The 19,248-nt window shown below is 69.6% G+C and overlaps 1 protein-coding gene across 1 annotated transcript in view; it reads left to right on the top strand.

The window, feature by feature from the left end:
• The first annotated feature begins 435 nt into the window (after nt 1–435).
• Nucleotides 436–19,248, top strand: part of GPC1 (glypican 1) — a 24,496-nt gene continuing 5,683 nt past the window's right edge. The window contains exons 1-2 of the mRNA XM_039228521.1: nt 436–843; nt 17,847–18,005. Of these exons, the coding sequence (XP_039084452.1) occupies nt 678–843; nt 17,847–18,005 (325 nt within the window). The 5' untranslated portion in view covers nt 436–677. The remainder of the gene's footprint in view (nt 844–17,846; nt 18,006–19,248) is intronic.

Genomic DNA, 19,248 nt, shown 5'->3' with positions numbered 1-19,248 from the left:
GGGAGGCGGAGGTGGGAGGGCGCCCGGCTTCGGCTGGGGGGCGGGGACGCCCCGGATAGGCGCGCGGGAGGCGTGACGTCACGTCCGGCGGGGGAAGCCCTGCCTCAGCGCCCCCGCCCCCGCCCCCACAGGTGGTGCCGCCGCCGCCCCGGGCGCTGGGCGTGGGGGACCCGCCCTCGGGGACCCCGCCGCGGCCCCGGCGCTCCCCGGCCGCCCCGCCTCCCTCGAGCGCCCCGCAGCTCGGCGCGAGCCGGCGGCCCCAGACCCCAGGGAGCGGGACGAGCGCCCCTCGAGCCGCGCGCCGCGCCCCGCCGCGCCCCGCCCCTGCTCGCCCCGCCCCTGCTCGCCCCGCCCGCCCGGCGCGCCCCGCCCCGCCCCGCCCCCGCCCCGGCTGCCGAGGGGCCGGGCCGCCGGCAGGGGAGGCGCCGAGCCGGGACTGCGCGCTCGCCCGCCGCGCTCTGTGCCGCCCGACCGAGCGGCCGGACCTCGCGCCCCGCGCGCCCTGCGCCGCCGGCTTTTGTTGTCGCCGCCTTCTCGGCCGCCGCCGCCTGCCGCCCGCGCGCCGCCCGCGCTGGGACCTTGGCTCTGCCCTTCGCGGGCGGGGGCTGCGCGGCCCGGGCGGGATCCGGGAGAGGCGCGGGCGGGCGGGCGGGCGGCCGGGGCGCCCCGGCCCCGCCATGGAGCTGCGGGCCCGAGGCTGGTGGCTGCTTTGCGCGGCCGCCGCGCTGGCCGCCTGCGCCCGCGGGGACCCTGCGAGCAAGAGCCGGAGCTGCAGCGAAGTCCGCCAGATCTACGGGGCCAAGGGCTTCAGCCTGAGCGACGTGCCCCAGGCGGAGATCTCGGGTAAGTGAGGGCGAGGCGCCCGGGTTCCTCCCGCGCTCCCCTCCTGCCCCCTGTTCTGCCCGGAGCCGGCCGCCTGCGCCCCCGCCCGTCTGCGCCTCCGAGCGCCGCCCGGGTCTCGTGCGCTGCGCTCGGCCGCCCCCCGCCACGAGCTGGCACACCGGCCCCTTCCCCCAGAGCTGTCCTCGTGCGGCCGTGGACCCGGCCGCCCCCAGTCCTGCGGGGCCGAGCTGGGGCTGGGCGTCTTCGGCCGTCGGCTCGGCGCAGCGCGGGGGCGGGGCGGGGGTCCGAGCCCCGGGGCGCGCAGGGCGGACTGCGGGGTCGGCCGGCTGGGCGCCGCTGACGGCGGCCGCGGGCTAGGGACTCCCAGTTGGCTGAACGGGTCTTTCAGGAAGGCGCCTCGGGTCGGGCCTGGGGATTCCTTGGGGGTTCCCAGCAACGGGCAGCCTAGATGGATCCAGTTAGAAGCCCCCCATTCCTGGCGGGAGTGGGGCCCCTGAGAGGTAGGGAGCCAGCCGTGTGCCTGGGGGTGGGGGCGAGGCCTGACCTCTGCCACCTGGAGCACAAGCAAGGGTTCCTGCCCAGCGAACTTGGACTTGCGGCCCGCCGGCCTGGCACTCGGGGCCGCCTCTGGCGGGGAGTCGAGCTGCAGGTGGTCGGCGCATTGGATCCCGCCCAGGGGCCGGGTCTTTTCTTTGTAAAGAGCTTGGACCCTCCCAGGCATCCTCAGCCCTGCAGCTGCCTGCGGTCCTGCCCGCCCCCTCCCTGCAGGCCTCTGAGGAGCCTTGGGGGGTGAGGGGTGGAGTACGGTGTCCTAAGGACCACCCAGACCCCCCGGCTCCTGAAACTGCAAACGTGTGGGGAGCCCCGCTAGGTCTGTGCAGGGCGCCTGGGACGCGGTGCACAAGAGCAGAGCCGACCCCCTTCTCTTAGGGAAGGAATTCCAAACGAGGGGGAGGGCTGTGAGTCAGGGCTCTGCTCAAACGGTGACATGAGGGACAGGGAATGACCACGAATACGAGAATTCTGAATGACAGAGGAGGGTCTCAGTGTGCGGTCCGTGGCCCTGCCTTGCTGGGGAGTGGGAGGGAGGCGGCCGGGTTGTGGCCCCCTGGCCCCGGGACGGTCAGACACGCAGAGGGCCTGCCTCCAGAGGCCCTTTGACCTCCCTGCCCACCCGCAGCCCACCAGGGCTGGGGAGAGGCCCCTCTCAGTACCCCAGAGCAGGCCTTCCGGCGTCTCCCTCTGCTGAGGGCGCCTGTCCGGGGCAGGCCTGCCTCTGGTGGGCCGGGTTTGGTGGGCCCCCCGGGCTGCCTGGGGCCGGGAAAGGGCCCTCTGCAGTTTGGCTCCCGCTCTGCTCCACCAGGGCCCCTCCTCCCACACAAACAGGAACTTTCGCCTGGGTGTCCCCGGCCGCCCCTCTGAATCCCACCCCAGATGCTTGGGGGTGCCCCGAGCTGCCCCCACCCAGCCCCCGATCTTGCCCCGGTGCCTCTTCTCCGTGTAGTGTATCCACCCCCGCGTGGCCACTGTGTCCTTAGGGACCATCTTCGACTCGCTCAAACCCACAGGCCTCTGCCCTGGTGGGGCCAAGGGGCCAAGAGGCAGAGGTTGGGCAGCCAAGGGCTGGGAGAGAGCGGGGCAAAGTGGGGAAGCTGGGGGAGGGGCGAGGCTGGGCTGGGGGCCAGGTCTTGTTCCCTTGGGTTGGGGGAGGCAGTGGATTCGGGCCCCGGGACGATCAAAGTGCTCTGCAGTCTGTGTGTGATGGGTGGAGACGGGGTGCTCCTTGCCCGCCGGGGAGAGAGTGGTTACCCGGCATCGTGCTGGCCAGGGCTGGGGTTTGCCGCCTCCTCCGGGCCTGGAATGCCAGGGGCCGCACTCTCTGCCGGTGCCCCTCAGCTCCTCCGTCCCAGGGCCACCCTCCCTGACCCCCTGTGGCTGAAGCCCCCATGAGCGCTGGGACCCCAGAGTGCCCTGCGGGGCCCAGGCGCTGACACGGTGCCAGCGCCACGTGGAGCAGAGGATACAGGGTGACCTCCCGGGGCAGTAGCTGGCCCAGCGTCCCCTCCTGTTGCAGCGGGGTCTGGCCTCCGTGGACCAGGCGCCCTCTGGCGGCCTCGTGCAGCAGGCGCCACTGGGGGAGCCCTGCCTGGCTCTCCTCTCCGGCAGGCCTGGCGGCTGGACTTCTCCAGCCTGGGGCCCTGGGGTCGCCGCCCATCGAGAGCCCGCCCCGTCTCAGCTGACCCTGACCGGGTGGAGTGGTTGGAAAGCAGGGAGGTGTTTATAGGCTCTGCCCAAGGGACCTTAGAAATGACAGCGATTGCGAAAGTGGGTTTGTCAGGGCACAGAAGCCTCCCGTTCGTGACTTGGTGTGATTTTTTGGACGGCCATGCCCGGCAGTTGGTGATGACAGCTGTTGTCATTTTACAGGTGAGGAAGCAGGGCTGGGGAGGCAGCAGCCGGGTAAGGCCATGGGGGCCGCAGAGCCCAGGGAACCCTCCCGAGGGCCAGGAGGCAGCAGGGAAAGTGAGGGCCATGTGTCCAGCATGGCCCGGGAGCCACTGCCGGGGACAGGCAGCGCCCGTGCTGAACCACACACGCCCGCTGGCGCCCGCAGGCTCTCTGCCTCCGCCTGCGAGGTCACTCCTGCCCCCAGCGCCCCCAGCCCCCCGACTTCCTGGCACTCCAGTGACGTGCCTCATGCTGCTCTGACCCTTCGCTGGGGTGCTGGGGACGGGGCCACCCCGGTCTGTACACATCCATGCTGTAGCCACAGAAGCTGGCCCCGTTCCAGGCCCCAAGTAGGTCCCCAGTGGACATCGACCCGCCAGTGTCCTGCTCTGTGCCGAGCCGTGCAGGGCGAGCAGGGGGAGATGAGGGGTGTGGGCAGAGGAGGAGGGGTCTGGAGCTCCAGCACCGGGGGTTGGAGGGCGGAGGGGCCGTCAGTGCAGTGAGGACTGGTTGGCCGCCCCTCTGGCCGGGGGTGAGCCTCGCTGCGGGGGGGGGCGGGTAGCAGCGGGCCCTGGAGCTCACACCAAGGACCACCCCCCGCTGCTTCTGTGTGCCCCATACCTGTGTGCTGGTGAGAGACGCAGGGGCGGGGGAGGGGGGGATCCTCAGAAGGCCCCACCCCGGAAGAACCCACCCAGTGCCTGTCCCTCAGCTGTGGCCTGCTCTCACCGGCCACCGGGCACCCGGCCTGGCCCCAGACCACCTGTGTACCCTGCCCTGTTCAGGAGGCAGGAACAGCCCGTGTGCCTGGCGTAGGTCCCCGAGGGGTCCTCAGCCCTGGTTGCTCTGCGGCTCTGTCCCTCCGCCACTCGAGGACCTACGATTTCATCACCCCGGCTTTGAGATGGGGGGAGGCGTGTGCCGGGGAGGCCCAAGGGAGCCAGGATTCGACAGGGCCACCTGCATGATGCAACGGCCCGAGCACCTTGCTGGACAGTGTGCTCCTGCAAGAGGAGCGACATCCTCTGTGGCCTTGGCTCTGCCGCATGAGCCTCCGCCCCCCTCGCCTCTCCATGCTTCCGGAGCCTTCACACGCGACACTGCGAATCGTCACGACCGCCCCTGAAGGCGCCGTGCGCTGGCGGCCGCCCCAGTCCGTGGCTCCCCCATGCCCCTGCCCAGAGACCTTGGCAGGCCCATGCAGACCCCCTGGGGCCCCGACCCTGACCCAGGCTCGGTGCTCGCGTCTTCCCGTTCCTGTCTGCCTGATGCATCGGGTGAGGAAGGGTTTGTGGACCTGACTTACAGCTGAGTGAGCCGAGGCCCAGGGGAGCCACGTAACTTTGCCCAGCACACGTGGAGCTTGGGGACTGCGGCCCAGTCTGCTGACCCCAAAGCCTGTGGCATTCACGGTGGCCCAGTCCTGGGCTCCGAGTTTCCTGGAGGCCTCGAGCCGTCCCAGCCTGGAGGCCCAGGCCCCCGTGGTCCCCAGCCGCCGTCTCCCGTGGGCTGTCCCGGGCCTGCCTTCCCTTCTGGGCCCGCTCAGCACATATCTTAACTGGAGCTCTTCCCGAGCCTTTGACCGGGCCTCCCCGCCTCCGTCGGGACAGGGCTGTGTGTTCCTGACCGTTGCAGGGAGCCGCAGCACGTCCGCGGCGCCTGCTGGCCGAGTACCCCAGGACTCACGGACAAATGCGTATGCAGGGACGAGTGAGCCTGGGGGACAGGCGGGCAGGCCCGGCTCCGTGCTGGCACTAATTAGAGAACAGTGTAAGTCTGAGGTTGACAGACAGCGGCCCAGCCTCTTGGGAGAGGGACCAGGGACACCCTGGCCGGGCGGCAGGCTGGGCTCCAGCTCGAGGAGGAGGGCACGGTTGGCGTGGGGATGCCCATGCTGGTGCTGGGTCATCCACGCCCACGGACATGGTGTCAGCCCGGTGGGCCCTGGACAGGACAGGGCCTCCCCCAAGGCTGCCGGGAGTCAGGTTGGGTGTGAGGCCAGCCTCTGCCCAGGCCTGGACGTGCCCAGGCAGCGAGAGGTTGGGCACTTCCTTTGTAAGCCAGACTCTTCCTTCCCAGACCTGCCTAGTTCAGGGTATTTCAGACCAAGACTCAGGGCCCCCGTCAAAGGCCGGGGGGCGCGGGGCCCTGCTGTCTGGTTGAGCCCCTGCCTGTCCAGCGTCCTTGCTGGGGGCCACCGTGATCATCGCTGATCGCGTCTGACCAGCAGCACAGCCCTGTGGGGGCGGGTCACTGCCCACATTTGGGAGAAGAGAAAGAGGCTCCGGAGTGCAAGGACTGCAGCCGGAGGCCACCCACCCGGAGCCCGGCTCCCTGCCACAGTGCCTGGCAGCCATTCTTGCCGGTGTTCGTCCAGGAGCAGGCCTGGGCAGGTGCCCCGAGCTGCTGGAAGTCTCCGGGCGGGGGTGGCACAGAGGGGGATGCTTGCTCCCGCCCCGGGCCTTACCCCGCCTTCCCAGGTGGGGGCACATGGCAGCCAGGTGTGAGGTGAGGGCAGGCGTGGCCTCCCAACTGTGGCCTTCATGTGGTGGGGTGGGGGGTTGGCGGGGACAGGCCGCCAGCCTCCTCGAGTGTCTTCAGACAGGCTGTGGGTGCCGGGGCGGCTCCAGTGGGGGGCTGGGGCGCACACCTGCTGTCCCAGCAGGAGCCCTAGAATCCTGGGGAGTTAGGAGCCTCTGAGGGGCCAGGCCAGCCTCGTCCCGTCTCACCTGCCTGTCCCCTCTCTCGCCTGCTCCCGGCACACACACACCCCTCCCACTAGGCGGGTCGTCTGCGCGCCCTCCCCCGGCACATGGCTGGCACCAGCCTCCCCGGGCATCCCCCCAGTGCCCACACTCTGGGGCACTCCCTGATTCCCAGGGTTCTCCCCGAGTCCGGGCGGGCCTCAGCGGTAAATACTCCAGGCACCTCCTGCGTGCCAGGCCGGGCTGGGTGCCGGGGGCGCGGCAGCTTCCTGGCGCCACCGAAACACACGCGCCCGCCAGCAGCTTATGCCCCAGAAGGTGACTGTCTGGAGGCACCACGGCCGGAAGGTGTGCGGGATCGAGGTGTGCGGGGCTGGCTCCTCTGGCTCCGTTCCAGGCTCTGCCCGCCTCCGGTGGCCACTGGCAGCCTTTGGCCTTCTCGGCCTGTAGCCTCTGGCTTCGTCTTTGTGTGGGCTCTCCTATAGGTGCGTCTGTCTCCAGGCTTCACCCCAAGGAGGGGCACAGCATGCAGCGCAGGTGCTGAGCCCCCCCCGGGGGGGGGCTGCGGGGCCAGGAGGCTGCACGGGATTTGGAGGTGGCGGTTGGGGGCAGAAGGTGGCAGGTGGGCCATGGGTCAGAAGGCGGCATGGGTTGGGGGGGGCAGAAGGTGGCAGACAGGCCGCAGGGCCACAGCCGCCTTCTGGCACGGGCGCCCAGCCGAGGAGGCTTGCTGCTCATTTGTGCGAAGTGTTCCCTGGGTTCCGGAGACTTGGCTGGGTGACAGGGCAGCCCCGAGGGGCTCTGTCGATCCCATTCCCTCGCCATCCGACCTGACCTCAGCCCCCCAGAGGCCCAGAGCCCTGCCCACCGGCCCCGCTCTGTGTCTCACAGGGGAGACTGGCCGGGGCCGGGCTGGAGGCTGGCGCTGGTGGGTGGTGCCCCTGAGGACCAGTTGACAGCGTGAGGCAGGCCGCCCTCAGTGGGGGGCCCACGCCATCAGCAAGTCCCAGGGCCCCGCAAAGAGAGGGGGAGAGCTGGCCGGCAAGGGGGCCCCGCGAGAGCTCCGCTCTGGGCCCCCCCTCCCCCGGCTGAGGGGCCGAGGCCCTGCTTCCTTTAGCTTCTTGCCCGGGCCGCCTGCAGCCTCTGGCTTGGAGGCCCTTGCATGGTGTCTGCAGGGCGGGCTGAGCGCCATCTGGTTCCGCTCCTTAGCCTGTGGGTGAGGAAGCTGGGTCCCAGAAAGGGGGCGCCTGTGCTCAGAGTCCTGTCCCTCGAGGGGTTTCTCCGAATTGCCTCATTGCCTCGGGGCCCGGTGTGGGTACTGGGTAACGGTGCCCACCCAGGGAGGTTGCTCTGGAGAGGAACGAGGGGGCACCAGGGGACACCCTGTGGCCCTGTCCCGACGGGCGCTGGGCATGTGGTCCGGAGTACAAGGTGGGGGTCGGCCAGAGGACGGAGAGCTGGGGTCAAGGCCCCGGAGCACCCACACGCACAAGGAGACATGGGCCCTGGGGGGCCCCAGAGGCTGAGGGATTCCGAGCAGCAGGGGATGAGTGAGGCCCAGGAAGGGGCCAGAAAACTCGCAGGCCCACGTGAGGCCCTCGTGACGCTCGACCGCAGGGGGCTGGCCAGCCGCCTCCAGGAGGGCCTCCTGAGGTCAGAGCTGGTCCTCCTGACGGCCCCAGATGCCTGAGCCCCACTGCCCTGCTTCCTTGTGAGGAAGGGCTGGCCAGGCGGGGGCCACGGCCTCCACCCTTCCACGCATCGTCCACCGTGTGCTCACCCTCTGCTAGCTTCTGGAACGCAGAGATGAAAGCCAGGGCGTCTGTCTCCCAGAAGATCAAGGTCTAGTGAGAAACTCACTGGGGGCCTTCAGACCATCCCGACCTCAGCAGGCCGGAGCCTGCGGACGCGGGCTGTGTCCGGGCCTTGTCTGCTCCCCGGCTGGTCAGTTCTGGGACGGTGGCGGTGCCACCATCACGTGCAGGTGGGACAGCCAGGCCCTGGACAGGTGTGCCTGTCCTCCCCGGGGCTCCCTCCCCTCAGCGCTGCAATCTGGGGGCCGGTGGCCCGTGCATACCTTCAGACCATATCCCCAGCACTGAGGACCCACTTTCTGGGCCTGAGTGGCCATCCAGGCCCATCCCTGTGTCCAAGGGCATCCTAGGCGCCTGGTGCCACACCCAACCACGTGGGCCCCCGTGGTGAGCCATGGATGACATCTGGGTGTGTCCCTGGCTCTGGGGGCCAGGGGAGTACATCCCACCCACTGTGACCGTCTCCAGGCCTCGGGGAGGGCGGTGATGCCACCCGCCGCCTGGGTTGGCTCAGATGCTCACTGCCATCTCCAGTTGTCATGGAGCGTGGGACACAGTGGACCAACAGAGTTATTTTAAAAGGAGGAAGCTCTTCATTCAGCTCCGCCGTCCGCGGCCTCCCCCCCGGTGTGGCAGGGGCTGGCGTCCGTCCCCTGCAGTGACCCGGGGGCTGGCACATCCCCGTCGCTGTGCCTTTGCGGGGCTGGGGGACTTCCGGTCAGACACACAGCTAAAGCCCAGTCCCCAGGACCAGTGCCCAGGGGCATGTTTGGTCAGTGTGGGGTCGGGGTGGCCAGGCACCCTGTGAAGTGCTGGACGCTCTTGGACAGTGAGGAGGAAGCTTCCAGAAATGCCCCGCTGGCGTGGGGACAGGACGAGCATCAGGTGTCCCATGAGCTGCGGCTCTGCGGGCCGCGTGGCCCTGTGTCACGTGTAAGTCGGGAGGAGGGGCGCCTGGGCCTCAGCCGCTTAAGCGCCCGACTTCGGCTCAGGGCATGATCTCGCGGTTCGTGGGTTCGAGCCCCGCGTCGGGCTTTGTGCTGACTGCCAGCTCAGAGCCTGGAGCCTGTTTCAGTCTGTGACTCCCTCTCTCTCTGACCCTCCCCTGCTCACGCTGTCTCTCTCTCTCTCTCAGAAATAAATAAAACTTTAAAAAAATTAAAAGAAAAAAAAGTAAGTCGGGAGTAAAGAGAGCTAACACAGGATGCAGACGTGCACCTGACATGAGGTTTGCAATCACACCGCCCCCCGGGGCCGTAGAGCGAAGGCCCCTCTCGACTGGGGTTCAAGTGCCGCCTCTACATCCACTCGCTGTGTGACCTTGGGCCGATGACTGGACCTCTCTGAGCCTCCGAGTGCTGTTCTCTAAAATGGGGATGGTCGCAGTGCCTGCTGCACGGAGTGTGTGTGGGAATCTGTGCAGCCGTGTGCCAGCCAGAGTCCGTGCTGCGGGGGCCTGTTGGGGAGACGGGCCCTCTGCCTCCAAGTCCTGCCTTCCCGAGGCGCCCGCGGGGAGGGCCCCCTGGCGGGCGGCTGAGGAGCCACGCGGCTGGGGTCAGAGGTCTAGGCTGGAGGGGAGGGTTCTGCCCCTGGTCAGTCACCCGCTGCTGCTGGCTGGCGCGGCATCCGCGCCCCTGCCCGGCTTGCCCTGGTCTCTGGCAGCTGAGCACTGCAGCCCGCGGTGAGGGAGCACCCCCCCAGCGCTGCAGGACGACAGCCCGCGGTGAGGGTCATCTGACCCTCAGTGCTCACCGGGGCCTGATGGGCGCTGTCTCCGGGGTGGGTTTCGGCTACCGGCAGCAGCATCGAGGCAGGTGTCCCACCGCCACGTGTAGGTGGCCTGCTGGCCCTCCAGCTCCTGGCCACTGACGAGATGGTGCAGGCCAGTGGAAGTGGCCAGGCCTGGCTCAGTTTCCAGGAGAGGGGCCTCCTCGCCGTACGTGGGGCCCAGGTGCTCCTGGGCTCTTATTTCCTCCACTTTGATGAAGACGGGAAGGCACACAGGCCAGTGGTATTAGGCAGCAGATCTGAGACATTGAGTAAGTCACATAACCTCTCCCAGCCTTAGTCTTCCCATCTGTAAGATGGGTATGATTCTATGTTTCTGTTACTTGAAGTAGGACCAGCATTCTCTGAGGAGCAGGTTGGGGGCATGAGCCCGAGTGTTGCAGGGAGGGAGTCTGTGTGACTTCAGTCAGGCTTCTGTCCACACCCCACGAAGGGCTGCCAGACTTAGCAGCTACCACTGCAGTATATCCACTTAAATTGGTGTTCCAGATAGTGAATAAGCTCATTGTTTAGGTGTGTCCTGAGTATTTTAATTTGAAGTAAACAGCGTATAAGCTTTTGGTGAAAGTAAGCGCTAGTTATTTAGTATACGTATGTTGCATATGGGGGGGGCTTTTTTGGTGACAAAATATGCATAAAAAGGTTTAGCAGCTGTTTTTGTGTAAGGTTCAGGGTGATGAAGCACATTCACAATGTTGTGCAGCCGACCACACCATCATTCTCCAGAACTTTCTTATCTTCCCCCACTGACCCTCTGTTAGCAGTGGACACGGACTCCCCAGCCCCACCCCGCCCCGCCCCCGGCACCCACCCTCTGCTCTGTCCCTGTGAATCTGACGACTGTGGGGACCTCTGTGTATGGAGGGAGAGTCACGCAGCGTTTGCTGTTTCAAGTCTGGCTTCTTTCGCTCCGAGCATGGTGTTTGCAAGGTCAGGTTCCTGCACGTCGTAGCAGGTGTCGTACTTTGTTATTCGTTAGTGCAGAATGATATTCCATCCTGTGGCTATGCCACATTTGTCACCCACTTCTCCGTGGATGGACTCGGGTTGTTGCCACCTTCTGGCTCTTACAAGTAAGCAGTGTGCCCGGGGGCGCGCAGGGTTCTGTCCCAGCCCCTGCTTTCAGTGCCTTTGGGCCAGACATTTCATCCTAAAACATAATGCCATTTATCTGACATTCACGTTGAACTGCGTCCCGCCCAGATCTGCAGCCCCCTGTCCAGCTGTGCTGCCAGCTGGGTTGGCGAGGGCAGTGGTGGGCGGAGGCGCCTGGGTGGTGGCCGGCGGCGGGGACTGACCTCCCTGGGCAGCAGGCTGGCCGTCTGCAACTTGCTGGGCAGCGGGGGGTGCCCACCGTGCTGCTCAGGACGCCGCCGGGGACTGGAGTCCGGGGAGGTCTCGCAGCAGGAGAGGGCGGGGAGGCCAGCACTGCTCAGCGGCCGCCACTTCCTGCTGCGGGGCTGCGGGGCTGCTGTGCAGATCGGGTCTGCCGCCCTGCGCCGCACACCGAGGGCACTGCGTCTCCCACGGAGGCGCCGGGCTTCTGTAAGAATAAGGGCGCCCTTGTGGGGGGGGCAGGCTCACCCTGAAAACCCCCTCTGGCACCGGCATGCCGCCCGCTGTCCAGCCCCCTGCGGGAGGGGTCAGGTCAGGGGTCTGAGGCCACCGCCCTGGGGCCACGATGGCATGAAGCCGTGTTTCCTTGAATGTCGACTCCAGGCAGAGTCGGGCCCCAGGGGAGGGCGGGCGGACGCGCTGGATCCTGGATCGGAGGGCTGTGTGGAGCCTCTGGCGCTCACGCCCCACCGCTGCCCAGCCCACTGGCATGTGGACGTGCCCGAGGGAGTGCTCCCTGCAGCCCAGCTTGGGCCAAGGATGAGAAAGCAGGGCTGGGCGCGGCCTGATGGGAGAGATTCTGGGGAGCTCTCACCCCTGGGCCCCGAAAGAGCCCCCTGCCCTGCGCCCGAGACCTGAGGTCTTTGCAGCAGGCACATTTATCCCTGATTTCTTCTGAGGTCATGGTGTGAGCCGTCAACCCTGACGCAACCCTGGGGAGGCCAGTTGGAGGGGGCCCGGCCTCTCGGCCAGAGCTGTGACCACACTGATGAGGCCCGCTGCCTGGCCCCGGCGCCCCCAGGCCCGGCGCTGAGCGGCAGGGCGCCTGCCCAGGAGGCCTCAAGCAGGAGCTGGGTGGCACCGAGAGCAGCCTCGTGGTTACCTGGTGAAACCCCCTTCCTCAGGGCTCTTAGGTGTTGTGGCCTCCGTGAGGGGACTTTGGTCAAGAGCCGCCTGCCCGGCAGGTCTCTCCAAATGCAGGCTGGCCGAGAGGTGGGTGGCCTGAGGGGGTGGTTCTCTCCTGTGGGGCGGCACTCGGGCGAAGGGAGGCCAGGGCCAGGGCGCAGCGGAGTAGAAGGTATTGGTGAGCGCAATCCCGGTTTCCTAGGGGGGTGCCCGGAAGGAGGCGGGGCTGGGCCAGAGGAGCCTGTGGCCAGGTGGGGCTGGGGGTCTCCCGGGGGAAGATCAGCAGTTGGCCCCGAGGCCCCGGTCACCGAGGTGAGAGTCTGGAGGCCTGGAGGGGACCGACCGGGGCAGCAGATGTGGTGGCTTTGAGTGCCCAGACAGCAGTGGGGGTCTGGTCGTCGTCAGCAGGAGAGGGGGCTCCCAGGTGGGCAGCTGCCACTCTCCCTCCCGAGGGGAAACCTGACACCCCCATCCCCGCCCCGGCTCCGCCGGCCCTGGCGCAGGGGAAGGGCGGGGGAGGGCCGGTGCCCCCGCCGGGAGAGGGGCCGGGCCGGGCCGGACCGGGCCGGAGGGGGCGCGGGGAGGCCGCCCGCGGGTTCCTGGGAGACGGGGCGGCGCCGAGCGCGGCGGGGCGGGGGCTGCGGGAGGAGGCGCGTCCCCGCGCCGGGGGCCGCGCCCTCGCCGTGCGCGCCAGTGCGGCGGCCGGGCTGCCGGGGAGGCCGTGGGCGCAGCTCCTCCCCGGCTCCCGCCTGCCCGCGCCGCCTCCAGGCCCTCCGGCCCGGCCCTGCTCCTCCGCCTTCCCGCGGCCGGGCCCCGGCCCCCACGCGCCCGCCCGGAGCGCCGCCGCCGCCGCCGCCGCCGCCGCTGGAGCCGCCGCCGCCGCCGCCGCGCGCACGGGCCTCGGGCCACGGCGTGGGGGCGTCCGCGGGGCGTCCGCCGGGATCCGAGCTGGGGGACCCCGCCTGGGCCCCCGCCGGCCGTCCGCCCCGCGCCATCTCCATCCCCCGGCCCCCGGGCTGCCTCCCCCACCTCCCCTCCCTCGGCCTCGCCACCCTCATCTCCGCCCGTGGGTCCCGTCGCCGCGGCCGTCTTCTGGCCGTCCTGCCCGCCCTCGTCCCCGCCCGCTCCTCCTCCGCTTGCATCGGGCGCCCCGCCGCCAGGGCCCATGCCCGCCCCAGGGCTCGTGGGCCCCGTCCTCGCCGCACCCCCTCCCCACCGCACTCCCCTTCCCCCTGCCGGCCCCCACTTTCCCCCTTCCCCGGGTCCCTCTCCGCCGGCGTCCTCGCAGCATCGCGCCCCCTCCCCGCCCCGCCCCTTCCAGTGCTTCCCATGCCTGCCGCAGCCCCCTTTCCTGCAGCGAGCCCCCCTTCCTCTTCCGTCACTCCGTCCCCTCCCCCGCGCTTGCCGCAGCCCCCGCGAGCCCCCACGCCCGCCGCGCCCACTGCGGCAAGCCCCTTCCCCGCCAATCGCGTGGCCCGCCTCCCCCGCGCGCACCGCCGGCCGCCCCCGCAGCCCCGGGGCGCCCGCCGCGCCCACTGCGCCGGCGCCCGGTCCCCGCCGCAGCCGCAGCGCCGCGCTGCCTCCGCTCGGCCCCGGCTCCGGCCCCGGCTCCTGGCGGTGCCCGGCGAGGGCACCAGCGCGCCCAGCCTTGGTTCCACGCGCCGGCGACGCAGCCCCTCACAGGCCTGGGGGGCTCTCCCCTCCCAGCCACCGAGGAGGAGCTGTCCGCACCGACGCCCCTCGGTTTCGGGTCCCAGTGCGTGACGGAGGCTCTGCGGCAGCGCTGGCAGGGGCTCCTTGGTGACGCTGTCATTTGCCTGAAATGGTGGTGGGGGGCTTCGGGTGGTCGGTGAGGGGCAGGGAAGCAGGTTGGGTCGGGGGCACGAGGGGTTATGGGTGCTGTTGATGTGTTTGGGGGAGTAGGAGATAGTGGCTGAAATGTCCCTTGCAAAGGGGATCTGAGGCCACCCTTCTGGATGGACTCTGGGTGATCAAGTGGGTTCCTCTGATAGGGACTGGTCAGGGGCAAATGCTTCTGGGGGCTCGTGGCGGGGGGGGGGGGGGGGGGGGGGGGTGAGAAAGGAAGGTCTGGAGCTCCGCTGTGGCCAGGGAACCTCCCTCCCAGTTGCTCTGTGTCTCCCACCCCCACAGGCTGGTAGACATGCGGGGGGACCCCGTGGCCCCTGGAAGTAGATGAGGTGCAGGAGTGGGCAGGGCACGTGCCCAGGGGGAAGCCTTGTACAGCCTCACGCCCCCAGTCTGCCGGCAAAGCCCCATGTAGGGTCCAGAATTGAGTAAAGGAGGGGGTTGGGAAGCAGCCCCCCTCCTGCCTTCCAGCCCCGGGCCTCCCGCTTGCTGGGTTGGGCGCCTGGAGCTGTGTGCCCGTGCAGGGGGGCGGCACGGGCTGTCTGCACTGACAGAGCGCTCTGGGGCCGCTGGGCCAGGTGGTGCAGAGCGCCCGGGATGTGGCTTTAAAGACGGGTTGAGCGGACGTCTGCATACTTCTGTGTGAACACTAGAAGCTTCTGCAGAGATGGGCTTGGCGTGGCGCCATCTTCCGCCTGCAGTCACCTTGGGAGGGCTCTAGCGCCACCAGACACAGGTGGCCTCCGGGCTGGGCCTGGACGCAAGAGGTCTGTGTCCTGCATTGGAGATGGTGACCACTGTTGGGAAGGGGGTCTTGGGCTAAAGCTTCGGGGTGATCGTGCTGGTGGGGGTGGCTGCTGGGTGGGGACACCCTGAGGAGGCTGCTAAGACAGGACAGCTGAGGTCAGTAGGTGGCAGAAGGGCGTGAGCCTTAAAGATGTGTAAGTCATAGACTGGTGCGGGCCCAGTGAGGAGAGGCCTGGGATCTGGGGTGACCCCAGGAGGTCTGAATCTGGAGGGGAGCAGGGGGACCTGTGGTCTGCCCCCCAAAGAGAAGCAGCTGCTGATGGGGTTAGGGGAGTGGGTGCAGTACTTGAGGGGCGGGATCAGAGGGCAGCTGGGACTTTGGGGGCTTGGGGTTTGGGGACGGGGCCTAGAGGGAAGGTAGGGACCAGAGGAGGGGAATAACCCCCACCGAATCTCTCTCCGGGATCCCCAACAACCCCTGGGGTCAGCAGAGGGAGGAAGCGCCCCGCAGGCTAAGGGAAGGCAGAGTCCCGGATGTGACCGGCCAGCTGTTGCAAAAACAGCCCAGGGACCGAAGGAGGAAGGAGGGCTGGGCCCCCGCCAGCTGGTGGAAGGGTCAGTGGGAAGAGGGGACCCCCTGACGCCTCCCAGTGCTGGGCGAGAGGGGGGGGGTTGGGGCCGGAGAGGTCTGAGACGCGAGGCGAGTGGCATGCGGTCAGCCTGCCTCGCGCTGCCAGGGCCGGGGAGGGCCTCCTCTGTCCCGCAGACCCCCACACGGCACTTCGGCTGTGCCCGGGGGGGGCGGGCTCCCTTCTCCCGCGGTGCAGGGGCGCCCTGCCCGCCTACGCCCAGGGCTGTGGGACGATGCGCGCACCAGGCCGGGCTGGGCCAGGCGGGCGGAGAGGGGGCCCCGGCGCTGCAGCCCCCGCGCCTGCCCTGCAGCCGGCTCGGCGGCCGCCTCGGCCCAGCCCGCCCGGGGCCCCAGGCCGGCGCCCGCGCTCTGGCTCCGTGTCTTCACTCCCGTGTGTCTGCGGAGGGAGGGAGGGACGGGGGCTGTGCTGGGGCAGCCGGAACAGCGCAGGCCACCGGGCGGCTGGGCGAGGTGGCTGCGCGGGGCTGGAGAGGCCGCCAGGGTGGGGCCACAGCCCGAGGGGCGGCCGTGCGGCCGTGCCAGAGACCCCCGCCGCGCCCGCCCACGGCAGCCCCCGTGGCTCTCGGTGCCCCCCTCCTCCGCCGGCCTGTCTGCTGACTGCGTGGACGGCAGGCTGGGGGGAGGGGGTCCGGGCCACCAGGGGCCTGGGAGGGCGGCCAGCCGGGGGTGCTGCCCGCCCCCCAGCCCGCAGATACTTAGGATTTGGCGGCCGGGGCCCGCCTGAAGCCCGGCTGGCACTTGCCCCTGCCGCAGGACACAGCCCCAGCTCGCCCTCCCCACCCCCACCCCAGCAGCGCTGGGAGCTGGGGGCCCTCACGGAGGAGCGGAGCACAGGCTTCTCCTGGTGGGGGCCCGGGGGCCGCACAGAGGGGACCCTCATCTTGCTCGGGGTCCCGCCTCCTGCAGGGAAGGGTCCACGCCGCACGTCAGTCCGCAAAGGGCCCCGAGAGGGAGCGATTCTGGCCGTTCTCTGCCCGAGCCCCCCCTGCCTGGAGGCACCTGTGCACCCCGCCCCGCGGGAGAAGGGGCGCAGGGCCCCACCTGTCAGGCCCAGGCTCCCACCCTGAACCCCAGCTGGTTCCCACAAGGCCCTGAAAGGCCCGACTCACCCAGATGGTCAGGCCTTAGCCCCAGGGGCCGCGCCCCCGCCGACCTGGGGCTCCCCGGGGGATGGGCACCAGTGGTCTTGAGCTCCAGTCTGTTACCCTGTGGTCAGCCCTGCCCCAAGGTGGGGGCCACAGCCCCCTTCAGACGGACATGCTAGCCTCACTTCCGGGCCCTGGGAGAGGGGGCAGTGGGTTCCCCGGGCACGCACCCCTGCAGGGAGCAGGTGTCTGAGACCAGACGGCATCTGGGGGAAGGGAAAGGGGCTGCCCCCCAAACGTCCCCCAGGCCCCACCTGCGGGCCGCTGCAGCGCCTGTCACACTGATGGGCACGGAGGCCAGACAGGCTCCTCTGCTCCCGGGGAGGGGGGTGGGGTGTCAGGGCAGCAGACAAACATCCTCCAGCCTAGTGTGACCCCGTGGTCCTGACAGGCTCTTCGGGGCGAAATCAGCCTCAGGATGACTTCTCTCTGCCCTCCCCCCAGGCCCCTCCCAGGGCTGCGGGTCTCCTCTTCGGTAGCCCTGGGGACCCAGGCCGCTCCGCCCCCCCCCACCACTGTGCACAGGATGACCCCTGCCCCTGTCCCCACCAGACCCCTGCCCCCCAGGCTGGCCCCAGGAGGGAACCGCCCCCACAGCTTAGAGGCAGGAAGTGCGGCCTGCAGGGTGGGGCAGGGACGGGTGGGGAGGGCGCTGAGGTGCCCGGTGGGCGCGGGGCCTGAGAGCAGGTAGCCTCACTGAGCTGCTGGGGTCTCCCTGCCACACGGACTGGACAGGAAACTAGTCTCTTCTCTGTCTCTGGTCTGTAGAGCGGGGTCACAGCGCCCCCCTCAGGGCGGCCGTAATTGTAACGCTGGGACCCGCCCACTTTCAGAGGCGCTCCCTCTGCGGTGGCAGGTGCTTACGCACAGCCCAGCTCAGCGGTGTATCGGCGGGGCTGTGTGGACTTAGCACCTGCCCTTGACCCCAGGATGGGAACGTGGATAGTGGTGCTGCCCCGGAGCCAGTGCCCAAGTCTGCAGCGTGAGGAGTGACGGGCTTTGGGGGCGCAGGGGAAGGGACAGGCTTCCGGAGACATGGGGGTGTCCTGCCTGCCCCGCCCCCAGCAGGTCTGTGTCTGGGCCATGTCCTGGCTGGGTGAGGCTGCGCCCCTCATGCTCTGGCGTGCTGTCCCGCCCTACCCCTGGGGGCCCTTCCTCCCTGCCCGTTCTCAGGCGGGGCTCAGGCAGGGGCACAGGCAGCCCTGGGAGCTGCTCCAGAGCCCCTGGGACAGCGCTCCTCACCTGCGTGGTGGCAGCGGGGGGCCGAGGGGCCCAGACGACCTCTGACAGCCCTGCCCTGGGCTCAGCCTTCTGCACCCTCGAGTTATGCCCAGTCCGGCTGCAGACGGCCTGGAGGGTGGCCTGCGGAGGACCCTCTGCCCCTGTGTCTCGCGCTGGGCACTGCACCGCCTACCCCGGGGCCCCCGCCGGAGCTGTGTCCCCTCCCAGGGTCCGCTGTCCATGCCCGCCCTGCCCCAGAGTCCCCGCCAAGCCCCAGGGCCAGTTCTCCTGGTCCCCGAGGCTGTCCCTGCCCCTTGCCCAAGCCCCAGCGGCCTCCAGCGCCCCTCCTCCCCCTGACGCCGGCCCCTCCCCACAGGGGAGCACCTGCGGATCTGCCCCCAGGGCTACACCTGCTGCACCAGCGAGATGGAGGAGAACCTGGCCAGCCGCAGTCGGGCTGAGCTAGAGACGGCCCTCCTGGACAGCGGCCGCGCCCTGCAGGCCGTGCTCGCCGCCCAGCTGCAGAGCTTCGACGGTGAGCGGGCCGCCCGGCCTCGGGGACCCCTGGGCACGGACGCGGCGGGGAGCTGGGCACGGGGCCACCTCTCCTGGGGAGGCGGGGTCTCAGGGCGGGTGCGGTTATCAGCACTTCCGGGCTGCGAGCTGAGATTCAGGGTGTCACGGGGGCAGAAGGCTGCCCACACGCAGGGCCCCAAGCAGGGGACCCATGAGCGTGGGGTCTTGAGCAGGCGACCTTGCCCACCCCGTGCTGTGCTCAGCAGTACACATGTGTGTCTGGGGAGGTCAGGCCAGAGGGCCCCCCTTGCTCTCAGGTGACCCCTTGTCACTAGAGACACGAGCGGGCCTTGCACTGGCCGGCAGGTGGCCCAGAGCCAGGAACCTCAGTGTGACGGCCGAGCTCGGGCCAGGGCCCCGAGGGCGGGGCCGAGTGCTGGGCCTGCCCTGACGCGGGGGCAGGAGTTTGGGGCCCCGAGCGTGGCCCTCACATCTCACCTCGGGCAGCTGCTGTGTGTGGCGTTCATTCCCTGGCCCTCGCCGGGTCTCACACCGTGTCTGGGCAGAGAGCGAGTGCCCTGGACGGTGAAGAATGGGCTGGCCTGACGACGTCCGTAGTGGTCGCCTCAGGGGTCGGTGTGGGCGCTGGGGTGGGGGCCCCCAGGAAGTGACCTCTGAGCTGAGATTGAAGCCTGCAGTCTGCCTGGAGGGAGGAGCTTCTCCGGCAGAGCCCGAGCTGAGGCAGGAGGGAGAGTGTGAGTCTGCAGCCGGCAGGCAGCCCTGAGTGGCCCTGAGGCCCAGCCCGGAAACAACCTGCAGCACCGCTTTCCTCCGAGGCCTGTGACCTCAGCCCCCGCCTGCTTCCCACCATCCTACAGCCTGGCCGGGAGCCGCCCACCTCCCCCCTGGGCTGCTACAGAGGGTGTCCTGCCCGGGCCAGCCCTACGGCCCACGGCCTCGGGTGGGGTAGATAGACGTAGGGGAGCCTGGAAACCCCTCGGGGCCTATGCAGGGAGGAGGATGGCCACAGCCCTTCGGGACGAGTCAGGGTGGAGGAGCCGTGTGGTTAGACTGCAGGGGGGGGGCTGCTGTTCAGGACCCCCTTCTGGGCTCCAGGGTGCAGGGTACCCCCCCAAACCACGGAGGTCTGCTGCACATCCCATGCCCTGCCTCCCGGGAGGCGTCACCACATCTGTCTGGGGCTCTGGGCGCATCCCAAGGGCCACAGGAGATCCAACCCCGGCCCTCGGCGGGGGGGGGGG

The sequence above is a fragment of the Hyaena hyaena genome, unplaced genomic scaffold (genome assembly GCF_003009895.1).
Source record: "Hyaena hyaena isolate Hyena2069 unplaced genomic scaffold, ASM300989v1 scaffold_31, whole genome shotgun sequence".
NCBI lineage: Eukaryota > Metazoa > Chordata > Mammalia > Carnivora > Hyaenidae > Hyaena > Hyaena hyaena.
The sequence above is the reverse complement of the archived record's forward strand: the minus strand, read 5'-3'. Positions and strand labels throughout refer to the sequence as shown.